The 14,306-nt window shown below is 42.6% G+C and overlaps 1 protein-coding gene across 6 annotated transcripts in view; it reads right to left on the bottom strand.

Moving 5' to 3' along the window:
• Window positions 1-14,306, bottom strand: part of LOC120931439 (flocculation protein FLO11-like) — an 86,440-nt gene that overhangs the window by 35,784 nt on the left and 36,350 nt on the right. For all 6 annotated transcript variants that reach the window (XM_040342870.1, XM_040342872.1, XM_040342871.1 and 3 more), the window contains 4 exons: window positions 9,472-9,629; window positions 4,338-4,447; window positions 4,160-4,224; window positions 1,142-1,287 (listed from right to left, as the gene is read on the bottom strand). In XM_040342870.1, the coding sequence (XP_040198804.1) occupies window positions 1,142-1,287; window positions 4,160-4,224; window positions 4,338-4,447; window positions 9,472-9,629 (479 nt within the window). The remainder of the gene's footprint in view (window positions 1-1,141; window positions 1,288-4,159; window positions 4,225-4,337; window positions 4,448-9,471; window positions 9,630-14,306) is intronic.

The following is a 14,306-nucleotide window of genomic DNA, read 5'->3' as shown; positions in this document are numbered from 1 at the left end:
CACACATAGGCGGCACTGATGGATACTTATGGGTGGCACAGATGGGCACTGATAGGTGGGCACTGGGCATGGATGGGCACTGTGGGGTGGCACTGATGGACACTGTGGGGTGGCACTGATGGACACTGGGGTGGCACTGATGGACACTGGGGTGGCAGCAATGATTTACTCATATTGCCAGTCAGTGCCCATTTGTGAGCACTGATTGGCATCTTTTTTTTTTTTTTTTTAAATGCTTTTTTTTTTTTTTTGCAGACTTTTTTTTTTTTTTTTGCCCACTCTGGTGGTCCAGGGTGGGCTTCCCTGGTGGTCCATGTGGCGATCCGAGGGGGGGCTGCGCTGATAAACAATCAGCGCGAACCCCCCCTGTCAGGAGAGCCGCCGATTGGCTCTCCTTGACTCGCGTCTATCAGACGCGAGTGAGGAAGAGCCATCAACGGCTCTTCCTGTTTACATCGTGATCAGCCGTGATTCGACACGGGTGATCACGTGGTAAAGAGTCTCCGTGAGAGACTCTTTACCGAGATCGGAGATGCAGGGTGTCAGACTGACGTCCTTCGGTGTCACATTAGGGAGATTTTCCTTCACTTCCTGTCCCATAGCCAAAACAGGAAGTGAGAGGAAATCCCTTCAAAGTGAGAGGACCACTGGTTGTCACCAGAACTAGTGTCCCCATTAGACGATTTCCCCTCTTTTCAAGGGACAACCCAAAATTTGCGATTTTCTCTAGACTTTCGATTTCAGTAATAACGCTAATCAGGACAAATCTTTCACATTCCATAATAGTAAACATGACAGAGAGGGCAAATCTCCCTAACGGGCACACAGACAGCATTAAAAACCTGATGGGGGTTTTAATCCGTCTCCACACTATTCAAATCTAAAAAAAATAAAGATTTTTGCCTTTAGTTATACTATAATATATACTAATATATATATTTTAGGTATATCTCCAAAATAGTTGACAATAAATCTAAAGTAATTTGCGTGGAAAATGTTAAAATATTTGTTTGTATGAAAGCATGTTACCCCACTAGGTCTCCAGGAGGCTCCACCTCAATTGGCCTCAATGGGCGGCACAGCCCTGTTTATAGATAATTAAGTTCTAAAAAAAATTACGAAATTCTAATGCACTCTTTACCGTCAACCATCAAACTCCCTGGAACGATGGAGAAATTAGCATTCCCTCTAGATGCTATAAGCTTATTCAGGGCTGGGGTTTCACTCAGTAATTTGGTAGAATTTATAAAGAAATTAGCCGTGGTATATGTCCAACCTCCATTGTCGCTGAAATATAGATGAAGTATAAGTGAGACATGGCATAGGTAAGTTACCGTAACTTAAAATGGTATAGAACACAAAACTGTAGTATACGACAGCTAACCAATTATTAAAAGTGGTGGCTGCATTCCTTTTCCTTTATTTTAGTTATCACCATAGGCATTCACACAGGGTATGCCGGGTGTGCCTGAGTACACCCTAATCCCTATGTGTGACACAGATTCTCCTTGCTGCCTGCCCCCCCCCCATTTCAGGATAGAGAGCAGGGGAGGGGTCCAGTAAATACATACATTTACCGGCCCTTTCCTTTTTTGAATGGACACAAAGAGTGATCAGTACTGATCACTCACTGTGTTCATATATAACTGAAGCATAATACACCATGTTTACTATGCTTCAGTTTGTGAATGAACAGGAATCTGCTCATCACAGAGCACTTCCCATTCAGTCACTGTCCTGTGCAGATGAGGCTATAAAGAAAGGGACTGGGGATTCTCTGTCCTTGGTTCCTTTTTCTGTCTCAAAACAGAGAGCGTTTGAGCTTTGGGGTGCACACCCTAATACAATAGGCTACGCACACCTATGGTCATGGACTTGATTTGAACACACTTCCTGTCTAAGGATGTCTCCACTCTGGATAGAGGAGCAACAGAAACACTTTTAGACCAGTGGCGGTGCGTCCATTAGGGGCGCTCGGGCGTCACCCTGTGTATCACGCCACCTACCTCTGTGTGGTATATATAGTCATACATAACATGAACCTATTCATCGCCGCCGCCACCCCTATTCAGGCGCCGGCCCCTTTTCGGATGCCGGGCACCTGTTTTTGAAGCACCCGATTAGAGCCATAAACTCTAATGGGGTCCAAAAAAGGTGAACTCGTTGCACAGACCATTGCTCTACGAGGCCACCCAGATGTGTTAGAAAAGCGAATTTATATTCACTTTTCTAACACTGAACCACCTCTTAGGCAATCAGGAGGCACGAATCTAATACCGTCACCTGAATGGCTGAAGACACCGTGATTGGACACCTAGCAGAAGGAAGACAAGGCAAATGGAGGACACAGGAGCCGCCGCCATCACCCACTGCTTATCCCACAGCTCACCGCCTGACCTCCTGCCTGATCCCCCTACCAAGATGAGGTAAGTGGTGCCGGGCAGTCAGCGGGGGGGGGGGGGGGGGTGTTACAGTGGTGGCATTTGACAGGCACAAAGGCAGAATAGAACTGGCTTAGTGACTGTATTTGACGGGCACAAGTGACTGCATTTGATGTTTTTTTTCAGAATTTTTCTGAATTTTGCACCCCCCCAAAATTTTGAGCACAAGCCACCACTGCTTTTAGACAGCAGCATTGTCTACCTGCGCAGGGGGTAGTGTTAGATGTATGAGCAGATTTAAATATACTTGACTTACCAACTAAAGGTGAACTCCAACTAACACTTAACCAGTTCCAGCAACTGTTTTTATTTTTTATTTTTTGGGATATATATTCACATAAATGAATAAAAGCTGACCATTGTGAGCACCATTGTCAGTGTTAAATGGGTTGTCTAATCTCTGGCCCGGATTCAAAGAGATTTGCGCTTTATTTGCGGAGGCGCAGGGCAACGAGTTTGCCCTGCGCCCCTGCAAATTTGCTCCGCTACCCTCGATTCACGGAGCAGTAGCTCCGTAAATTGCGTGGGCGCGCCGGCAAAATTGCCCGGCGCTAGAGCACGCAATTTAAATGATCCCGTAGGGGGCGGGAATCATTTAAATTTGGCGCGCTCCCGTGCCGAGCGTAGAGCGCATGCTCCGTCGGGAAACTTTCCCGACGTGCATTGCGGCAAATGACGTCGCAAGGACGTCATTTGCTTCCAAGTGAACGTGAATGGCGTCCAGCGCCATTCACGAATCACTTACGCAAACGACGTGAAATTCAAATTTCGCGACGCGGGAACGACGGGTATACTTTAGCATTGGCTGCCCCTACTATTAGAAGGGGCAGCCTTATGCTAAACACGCCGTACGGAAACGACGTAACTTGCGTACGCAGGGCTCGCGCAACATTATGAATCGGTGTTAGTATGCAATTTGCATACTATACACTAAGCACAATGGGAGCGCCCCCTAGCGGTCATCGCAAGAATGCAGCCTAAAATATGCGTGGCATAAGAGCCTTATGCCAAGCAGATTTTAGGCTGCAGTCGGCGTTACGATGTTCCTGAATCAGGAGCATTCGTAACGCCGGAGCAAGTAAGCAATTGCGCTGTGTAACCTATGGTTACACAGGCGCAATTGCTACTTGAATCTGGGCCTCTGTAACTACTACCTTTGCTGGGCAGCTTGGTCTGTTAAAGGAAGTTGAAAAATAACAGACTGATCACCAGGTGGAATAAATTAAAAAAGGGCTAAAAAAGGAAATCGAATGCAGCCTCCCATCTAAGAATTGGTAAGCTGCATTATATATTTTTTTTATTTTGTTTTGGGTTTATTACTACTTTCTGATATCTGTGGAACTAACTTTAAAAGTAACCAACAGCAACAGGGGTTTTCTTTCATTTTCTATGATAATAGTAAATGTGACAGAGTGGGTGACTCTCCCCAACAGGGGGGCACAGACAGCAATAAAAACCTCACAGGTGCTGTAAACCCTCTCTACTATGGCTACTGTAAACCATAATTATTATTATTAAAATACAGGATTTATATAGCGCCAACAATTTGCGCAGCACTTTACAACATGAGGGTAGACGGTACAGTTACAATACAATTCATTACAGGAGGAATCAGAGGGCCCTTCTCATTTGAGCTTACAATCTAAAAAGGGAAGGTCTATGACTGTGTCTAGAAGGCAATCAAATTAAATAAAAAAATAAAAACTTCCTTTACTTACGTAAATGCAATATTTGGCTTTGCTGCCTCGGTACCATTCAGATGCTCTAATAGGACATCTTGCACCTATAAAGATGGTATACATATAATTATATACAGAGATATAAAAAGATAGATAGATGGGCAAACTAAAAGCTTTCTCATTAGAGATTGTTTTAAAAATATATATTATAACCTACCCAAAGAATTGTCTGATTTCTAAATGTTTCACTGGCAGATGCAGTATATGGTGCCATAATAAGAAAGTTTACAGATATATTGAGTGGAGGAAGGTTGGACTGGCTAATATCTGTAAATAAAATAATATAAAAAAAAAAAAAGATAAAGTATTGTAACATAGATCATAACTAAAAAGAATAGCTTATATAATAGCAGCATAAATGTATACTTAAAATTCCCCCGCAACAGCCAGACAACTCCAGAAGATTTACCCCCCTTCTTGACCGGGCCATTTTTGTGATAAGGCAGTGCATTATTTTAACTGACAATTGCAATGCTGTACCCCAAAAAAAAACGTATGTCCTTTTTATGCCACAAATAGAGCTTTCTTCTGGTGGTATTTGATTTCCTCTGCGTTTTTTTTTTTTTTTGCACTATAAACAAAGAAAACTACTGATAATTTTGAAAAACAATATTTTTTACTTTCTGCTATAAAACATATCCAATAAAAAAAAGTAAAAAAAATCAGATTTCTTCATCAATTTAGGCCAATATGTATTCTGCTGCATATTTTTGTTAATGAAAATCCCATTAAGTGTATATTGATTGTAGATGCTTTAACTTTTGCGCAAACCAATCTATGGGATGTTTTTATTTATTTTATTTTACTAGTAATAACGACGATCAGTGAGTTATATAGCAGGACAAATCGGACACCTGACAACTGACACTTTTGAATTTTTTTTTCTGAACCAGTGACACTAATACAGTGATCAGTGCTAAAAATAGGCACTGTCATTGTACTAATGACACTGGCTGGGAAGGGATTAACATCAGGGGCGATCAAAGGGTTAAATGTGTGCCTAGCAAACGATTCAGTGTAGTGTGTGAGGTGCTTTTACTAGTGGAAGGCATGGATCGGTGTTCGTGCTTTACAGGAACACACGATCCATGTCTTCTGTACTGACAGAATGGCGATCTGCCTTGTTTACATAGGCAGACTGCCGTTCTGCCTGTGTACAGAACGATCAGTGGGTGCCAGCAGACTTCGGATCTGTGGGATCAGCTGCTGATCAGCTCCTGTTGTGTAAAACCACACCGAGAGTGAGCCGCCGGCAGCACACACTTGCGCAGAAGTGCAGGATCACGTATATATATGGCCATCCTGTCACAGTAAGTCTGCTATGGGGTGGTCAGCAAGTGGTGTTTACCTTAGTTTCTAACACCTTTGATGCTCTTAAACCTTAGTGCTAACATCTTTAATAGTCTTTACCTTAATGCTAAGACCTTTGATGCTCTTTACCTTAGTTCTAAGAGCCCATTCACACCTAGGCGTTTTGTCGCCTGTAGTGCGACGCCGCTGCCGCCAGAGGGATGAAAACACATTTCCCTCTATGGAGATGGTTCACATCTGACGCCTGCCGCCTGAAAAAAGGTCCCGGACCTTTTTTTCAGGCGGCTTTCGGCGTTCGGCTAGGAGATGGGAACCATCTCCATAGAGGGTGTAATCTTGGGGCACATCTAGGCGGACAATACCGGCGTTTTGTCGCCGCAAATCGCGGTACAAAACTCCGCTATTTGTACCGCGATTTGCGGCGACAAAACGCCGCAAATTTGTCTGCCTAGGTGTGAATGGGCTCTTAGACATTCAATGGTCTTTACCTTAGTGCTAACAACTTTAATGGTCTTTACCTTAGTACTAACGCCTTTGATGCTCTTAGACCTTAGTGCGAACACCTTCAATGGTCTTTACCTTAGTTCTAACACCTTTGATGACCTTTACCTTAGTTCTAACACCTTTAATAGTCTTTACCTTAGTGCTAACGCCTTTAATGGTCTTATCCTTAGTTCTAACACTTTCAATGGGCTTTACCTTAGTACTAACACCTTTTATCGTCTTTACCTTAGTTCTAACACTTTTAATGGTCTTTACCTTAGTTCTAACACCTTCAATGGTCTTTACCTTAGTACTAACACTTTCAATGGTCTTTACATTAGTTCTAACACCTTCAATGGTCTTTAACTTATTTCTAACACCTTCAATGGTCTTTACCTTAGTGCTAACATCTTTAATGGCCTTTACCTTAGTTCTAACACCATTGATGACTTTAACTTAGGTCTGACACCTTTGAGAGAGAGAGAGAGACTTGTAAAGTGCAACACATGCGAACTGAATCGCCTCTGGGCGCTGTATCCATTTCATGGGTAAGGAACCCCTTGACCTCAGAAGAGATGGGTTTTAATCTTTCTCCTGAAGGCCAAGTGGTCCGACTCCAGTCGGATGGTGGTTGGTAGTGCATTCCACAGGCGGGGTCCTTGGACTGCAAATCTTCGATCCCCTTTGGACTTGTATCTGGCTTTGGGTATCTGGAGGAGGTTTTGATTGGCGGATCGTAGAATGCAATTGGGGTTATGGGCTTTTATTTTTTTGCATAGATATTGGGGGGCGTTGCCTTGAATACACTTATGTATTAGACAGAGTGCCTTGAAAGTGATTCTGTCCTTTACTGGCAACCAATGAAGGGATCTCAGTGAAGGTGAGATTGATTCCCATGGTTTTTTCCCAGTCACTAGTCGAGCGGCCGTATTTTGAACGACTTGCAGACGAGTGATTTGGTATTTGGGGAGTCCTAGATAGAGGGCAATTGCGTAGTCGAGTCTGGAATTGATGATTGTTCCCACCACGACTGCAATGTCCTCTTTCGGGATAAAGGGCGTGAGTCTGCATAGTAGGCGCAGCAGATGGTGGGATCCGCTGACTACTGACCCTATTTGTGCATCCATTGTCATGTAGGTATCGAAAATTACTCCGAGACTTTTGACTTTGGTGCTAGGGGTGATGGTTTTGATGGCCTTTAATTTGGTTGTACTAAAAATTAATATAACTCAGAAAGTTGCAACGGTTATTTCCTGAACATGTCTTGTTTGCTACTTCTAATGAAAGGTATAAACATGAAATAATATTGCCCAATCTGGCCAAATCAGGCATGGTTAAAAAAGCAGCCAATAAGGCATGTTAGAAATCTCCTACAAATGCTATAGAGTGCCCCTAATATAATAAATGAAGACGGAAGCTGCCTCTAATAATTCACAGGTGTGGTAGCTATGATGATTTATAATGACCACCACAAAAATGAGCCCAAGGTTCACTAATCCCTGCAGGTCTTTGTCAGAAAAATTTCCAATTGTGGCATATTAGTATTTATAAACGGTGGGTATATTATTGCATGGAGAATCAATACCGAGCCAGATATCACAACTCATAGGAAAACATACACGTGCACATAAATTGTATATTAGTGAATGAAGATCCATTTGGACAGAAATCAAAAATTTACGAAGAATAACAAAGACTTCTAAATTTTGTAGTGTACAGTGGAGATGGAAAGTTTGGGCACCCCAGGTAAAAATTTGTATTAATGTGCATAACGAAGCCAAGGAAAGATGGAAAAATCTCCAAAAAGCATCAAATTACAGATTAGACATTCTTATAATATGTAAAAAAAAGTTCGATTTTATTTCCATCATTTACACTTTCAAAATTACAGAAAACAAAAAAATGGCGTCTGCAAAAGTTTGGGCACCCTGGCAAGTATCACAGCTTGTAAACGCCTTTTGTAGCCAGCCAAGAGTCTTTCAATTCTTGTTTGAGGTATCTTTGCCCATTCTTCCTTACAAAAGTCTTCCAGTTCTTTGAGATTTCTGGGCTGTCTGTCACGCACTGCTCTTTTAAGGTCTATCCATAGATTTTCAATTATGTTGAGGTCAGGAGATTGTGAAGGCCATGGCAAAACCTTCAGTTTACGCCTCTTGATGTAATCCCCCGTGGATTTTGAGGTGTGTTTAGGATCATTATCCATTTGTAGAAGCCATCCTCTATTTAACTTCAGCTTTTTCACAGATGTCATCAAGTTACCATCCAAAATTTGCTGAAATTGTATTGAATCAAATTTTCCTTTTACTCGTGAATTTTTTCCTTGTGCCACTGGCTGCAATACAACCCCAACGCATGATTGATCCACCCCCATGCTTAACAGTTGGACAGAGGTTCTTTTCATTAAATTCTGTGCCCTTTCTTCTCCAAACGTACCTTTTCTCATTCCGGACAAAAAGTTCTATTTTAACCTCATCGGTCCACAGAACTTGTTTCCAAAATGCATCAGGCTTGTCTATATGTTCATTTGCAAAGTTCAAATGCTGATTTTTGTGGTGAGGATGTAGAAGAGGTTTTCTTCTGATGACTCTTCCATGAAGACCATATTTATACAAGTATCTCTTTTATAGTGGAATAGTGTACCACAACTCCAGTGTCTGCCAGATCTTTCTGGAGGGATCGTGCAGTCAAACTTTGAATTGCCTTTCTCACAATCCTGCGAGCTGTTCTGTCTGATATTTTTCTTGGTCTTCCAGATCTTGCTTTAACTTCCACTGTTCCTGATGACTGCCATTTCTTAATTACATTCCGAACAGAGGATATTGACATCTGAAAACGCTTTGCTATCTTCTTATAGCCTTCTCCAGCTTTGTGAGCGTCAATTATTTTCAGTTTCAGTTTTCTAGACAACTGCTTAGGAGAGCCCATGGTGCTGATTGTTGGGGTAAGGTCAGATGAGTCTGGGCATTTAAAACCTTATAGATTGACATCACCTGGTCTTCCCAGACGATGATTGAGAACAATCCATGACACTGGCAGGTCTCAGCTTGGCAAAGGGGGCAGTGCATGCTATAAATTCTGCAGGGTGCCCAAACTTTTGCAGACACGGTTTTTTTTTGTTTTCTGTAATTTTGAAAGTGTAAATGATGGAAATAAAATCTAACTTTTTTTGACATATTATAAGAATGTCTAATCTGTAATTTGATGCCTTTTGGAGATTTTTCCATCTTTCCTTGGCTTCGTTATGCACATTAATACAAATTTTTACCTGGGGTGCTCACACTTTCGATCCCCACTGTATAGAAGTGTAAAACCAAGTATATAAACAGAGCAAGAAATGAGGATAATTAACTTTACAGCTATGTAAGTAATGAGTCAGTGATGTAAAGAACAATAAAAATACTAAAAAGTTCTAATGATCAAAATATAGTGGAAAAATAGCCTGTTACAATAATCATTATACACCAATGCACATGTGCTGGTGTTTGTCTGTCACTTACTGTTGGAACTGATGCTGTTGGGTGCCAGCTGAAGGAGCCCAACACTATCATTATTTTGAAGGCTGCTGATTAATGCGCGCACAGTGTTGTCGCTGGAAGGCGCTGGAGTTATGGTATTTTCAAATTCAAGTACTGACGTAACAACCACAGAGCCTTTACTGCAACATAAGCAAATGGACAAGTCAAATCTTTGTTTAGTGCATAGCAGGTGTATTTTAGTGTGTCTGGCTTGTTTACATTATTTTCATCTCCATTTTATATGTAGTAGAAGTGGAGCCAGATAATAACAACTGAATTATTGTCAATAGCATTTTAGCAGGTTTCAAGAACTCCGATACGCTTCTATGATCAACTACTCTACTCTCATTTTCTGTACTACATCTAAACCATAAAATAGAATGTATACTAAGAACACACATTTAAAACAACATTGTTAAAACCCTTTATGCTTAAAATAATTCATATTTTGAACCTAAAAAACTTGAGAAGACCAGAAAATGCAGGATAAGGACTAATGGGATCATGAAACAGATAGACACTAAAATAGCCAACTTAAATATTTTATAGCATTTCTTGTGAAAATAAATACATTTTATAGCAGTGTCAATAGGTACTTGACACCATTTTCAATTTAATTATTCTAGGATCACGCTGGGCCTTTAACCACTTGTCTACTGTTTCCCCCCTTCCTGCCCAGGACAATTTTCAGCTTTCAGCGCTGTCGCACTTTGAGTGACAATGACGCGGTCATGCAACACTGTACCCATATGACATTTTTATAACTTTTTCACACAAATAGAGCTTTATTTTGGTAGTATTTAATCACAACAATTAAAAAAAAAATCCCAAACATTTTTCATAGTATGTTATAAATATTTTCTCCTTCGCTAATGTGCTCTGATGAGGCTGCACTGATGGGCACTGAAGAGGGGGCACTGATAGGCATTGATGAGCCTACACTGATAGGCAGCACTGAAGGGCACTGAGAGGTGCAACTGAAAGGCAGCACTGATAGGCAGGCACTGAAAATCAATGCACATGTCCCTAACACAAGACGGTTACCGACTCTCTTCTCGCTGTAAGCATGAGGAGAGAAAATCCCATAATCTTCTTGTGTTTACATCATGTGATCAGCTGTCATTGGCTGACAGCTGATCATGTGGTAAAGGGGCGCTGTGATTGGTCCTTTACCCAAAATCTGTGATCAGCTTAGTCAGTCAGATTAACGCGGCCGTGTTCACGGTAAAGTGCTGCTCATTTTAGCGGCGCTTTACCGCTGTTTAAGCGGTGCTTTTTGGCTGCTAACGGGGTGCTAGAAGGGGTTAAGAAAACTCCCTTTTTGGGAGCGCTAATTGCAGAACTCCCAAACCGCCCCAAAGATGCTGCTTGCAGGACTTGTCCGAACCACATGCAAGCGCACCACCTGAGTGTGAAAATACACACTTGAATGAATGGGAGGCGGTTTTCAGGCGCATAGCAGAGGCTATTTCCAGCGCTAAAGCGCCTGAGAACCGCCCCAGTGTGAAAAAAGGGTCTAAAAAATGGGTCCAAAATATTGGTACAGCGGGCTCATTCCAGGAGGATGTCATATGACATCCGCCTGGAAAGAGGAAAGCCCCTCCCGGCCATCATTGTACTATAGGCCAGGCGGGAACTGGTTAAGGTATATCTCCAGTCTTATGCCGCGTACACACGAACAAGCAAGTTATGAGACGGGAGCGCTCGTTCTGGTAGAAATAGCGTTCGTAATGGAGATAGCACATTCGTCACGCTGTAACAGACAGAAAAGCGCAAATCGTCTCTCACCAAAGTTTTACTAACACAAAATCAGCAATAGCAGCCCCAAGGGTGGCGCCATCCGAATGGTACTTCCCCTTTATAGTGCCGTCGTACGTGTTGTATGTCACCGCGCTTTGCTAGAGCATTTTTTTTTTCACGATCGTGTGTAGGCAAGGCCGGCTTAACAATAATCGGGTTGAAAAAAACGTTGTTTTTTCTAGACCATTAACCACTTAAGGACCGCCTAACGCCGATATACAGCGTCATAATGGCACGGCTGGGCACAAGCACATACCTGAACATCCCCTTTAAGTACCCAGCTGTGGGTTCGCGCGATCGGTCACAGGAGCTGAAGAACGGGAGAGGTGTGTGTAAACACACCTTCCCCATTCTTCAAGTGGCAGTGTCACTGATCGTCTGTTCCCTGATATAGGGAAAGACAATCAATGACGTCACAAGTCCAGCCCCGCCCCCTACAGTTAGAAACACATATGAGGTCACACTTAACCCCTACAGTGCCCCCTAGTGGTTAACTCCTAAACTGCAATTGTCATTTTCACAGTAATCAATTAATTTTTATTGCACTTTTTGCTGTGAAAATGACAATGGTCCGAAAAATGTGTCAAAATTGTCCGATGTGTCCGCCATAATGTCGCAGTCACGAAATATAAATCTCTGATCGTCGCCATTAGTAGTAAAAAAAAATATTAATAAAAATGCCATAAAACTATCCTCTATTTTGTAAACGCTATAAATTTTGCGCAAACCAATCACTAGCTTATTACAATTTGTTTTACCAAAAGTAGGTAGAAGAATACGTATCGGCCTAAACTGAGGAAAAAAAAAAATTTTATATCTTTTTTGGGGATATTTATTATAGTAAAAAATAAAGCATTTTTTTTCCGAAAATGTCACTCTATTTTTGTTTATAGCGCAAAAAATAAAAACCGCAGAGGTGATCAAATACCACCAAAAGAAAGCTCTATTTGTGGGAAAAAAAGGACGCCGATTTTGTTTGGGAGCCGCTTCGCACGGCCGCGCAATTGTCAGTTAAAGCGACGCAGTGCCGAATCTCAAAAAGGGGCAAGGTCCTTTATCTGCATAATGGTCTGGGACTTAAGTGGTTAAAAATGGTCGTGTGTGTACGCGGCATCACTTTTGGATAGTGTAAGGTTGGAGCCCCTGTCAGGTGCTTTTTCTGTCTATGGCGTCATTTTGCAGCCTTTTTCTTTCTTGGTGACAGTGTTTACACTGGTATAAGGGGCATTCTCTCTATAGGGGCACAATTGTAATATAAACGTTTGGACTGTAGGACCTTGTTGACAGTGGGGGACCTTCAATGGCAATGCCAGAGGGCCACATGTATAGTGTGGGGGGTGAAAATTACACACACATGCCTTCTTCAAAGCTGGGGGCCACTCTCATAACACTTTTCAGAGCAGAAAACTTAGCCACTGCACCCAAGCTGCATCTCTCAAAGTACTCTGATAACTTTAATTTCTGATCCACAGATTGCAATGAGAATGCTGCTAGATACAATGGATGTTCAAACCTCTAACCGTTCAGTAACCTTTCTGACAACTTCTTATGTGTATCTTGATCAGAAGACCATGCACAAAACTTTAACAACTATAATAACAATATTACTCCTAAATAGTTTGTCCACTACTTTGCTGCTTACAAGGTCAACAAACTAGGGTTCTGAGCCGAGTACTATGCTGGCATCTCCTATATTTTATTTTTGAACATAAAAAATTAAAACTAGCTCACTCAAGCATGTGCATTAATGCAGAGAAAACGAGTAGCGTTGGAGGACATGTAAGATGCCAGGGATGGGACTACAGGGAGTTTCCCGGTGGGTCGATGGCTCAGTGGGCCGGCTTCAGTGACAGCAGGCTGCCGCCCCCCTCCGCTCCTCTGTCTCTTTCTCCCCGCAGCGTTCACCTGGGGGGAACAAAGAAGCAGGGGGAGGACCAGAGGAGCATGGGGGGAGGGGACAGACAACTGACTCAACATCTATGGCCTGGGAGTTTCTCACTTCTGCCTAATCGTGTCCCATAAGGGGGGCACCAAACTGATTCTTTGCCCCCGGGTGAAATAAAGTCTAGCTTTCCCACTGGTACTGCCTATGAGAGTACCAATACCAGCTGTTCTACTCTAATAAAGTAGAACGGCTAGTGGCTAGTGAAGGGGGAGAGGGGGCTTGGGTGGCCCCGGGGGGGGGGGGGGGGTGCAGAAGTTGTCCGGCCGCCATGGGAGAGACCTGTCAAAGTGGGCCAGTCTGGATGATGTCCAGGTCCAAATTTCTGTCCCAGTCCAGCCCTGTAAGATGCTAGTCAAACATAGAAATATTTGAATTTTCTAGATACTGTAAATACCTATGGATAAACAAAATAGAATATATTTCCTCTTGTGGGCCATCAATGTTCCCCACTAGGTGGAAGTAAGGTCCCTTAAAGGGGTTGTAAAGGTTTGTTTTTATTTTTTTTAAATAGGTTCCTTTAAGCTAGTGCATTGTTGGTTCACTTACCTTTTCCTTAAATTTCCCATCTAAATGTTTTTTTTTCTTTGTTTTCTTTGTCTGAATTTCTCACTTTCTGGGCCAGATTCTGGTAGATTGCCGCATCTTTGCGGCGGCATTACGTATCTCATTTACGTTACGCCGCCGCAAGTTTTACGGGCAAGTGCTTGATTCACAAAGCACTTGCCTGTAAAGTTGCGGCGGCGTAACGTAAATCCTCTGGCGCAAGCCCGCCTAATTCAAATGATCCGGCTAGGGGGCGTGGATCATTTAAATTAAGCGCGTTCCCGCGCCGAACGTACTGCGCATGCGCCGTCCCTAAAATTTCCCGACGTGCATTACGCTAAATGACGTCCCAAGGACGTCATTGGTTTTGACGTTAACGTAAATGGCGTCCAGCACCATTCATGGACGACTTACGCAAACGACGTAAATTTAAAAATGTTGACGCGGGAACGACGGCCATACTTAACATTGACTGCGCCTCATATACCCAGGGGCAACTTTACGCGTTACGTAAACGTCGTAACTTCAC

This window comes from Rana temporaria, chromosome 3, assembly GCF_905171775.1.
Source record: "Rana temporaria chromosome 3, aRanTem1.1, whole genome shotgun sequence".
NCBI lineage: Eukaryota > Metazoa > Chordata > Amphibia > Anura > Ranidae > Rana > Rana temporaria.
The sequence above is the reverse complement of the archived record's forward strand: the minus strand, read 5'-3'. Positions and strand labels throughout refer to the sequence as shown.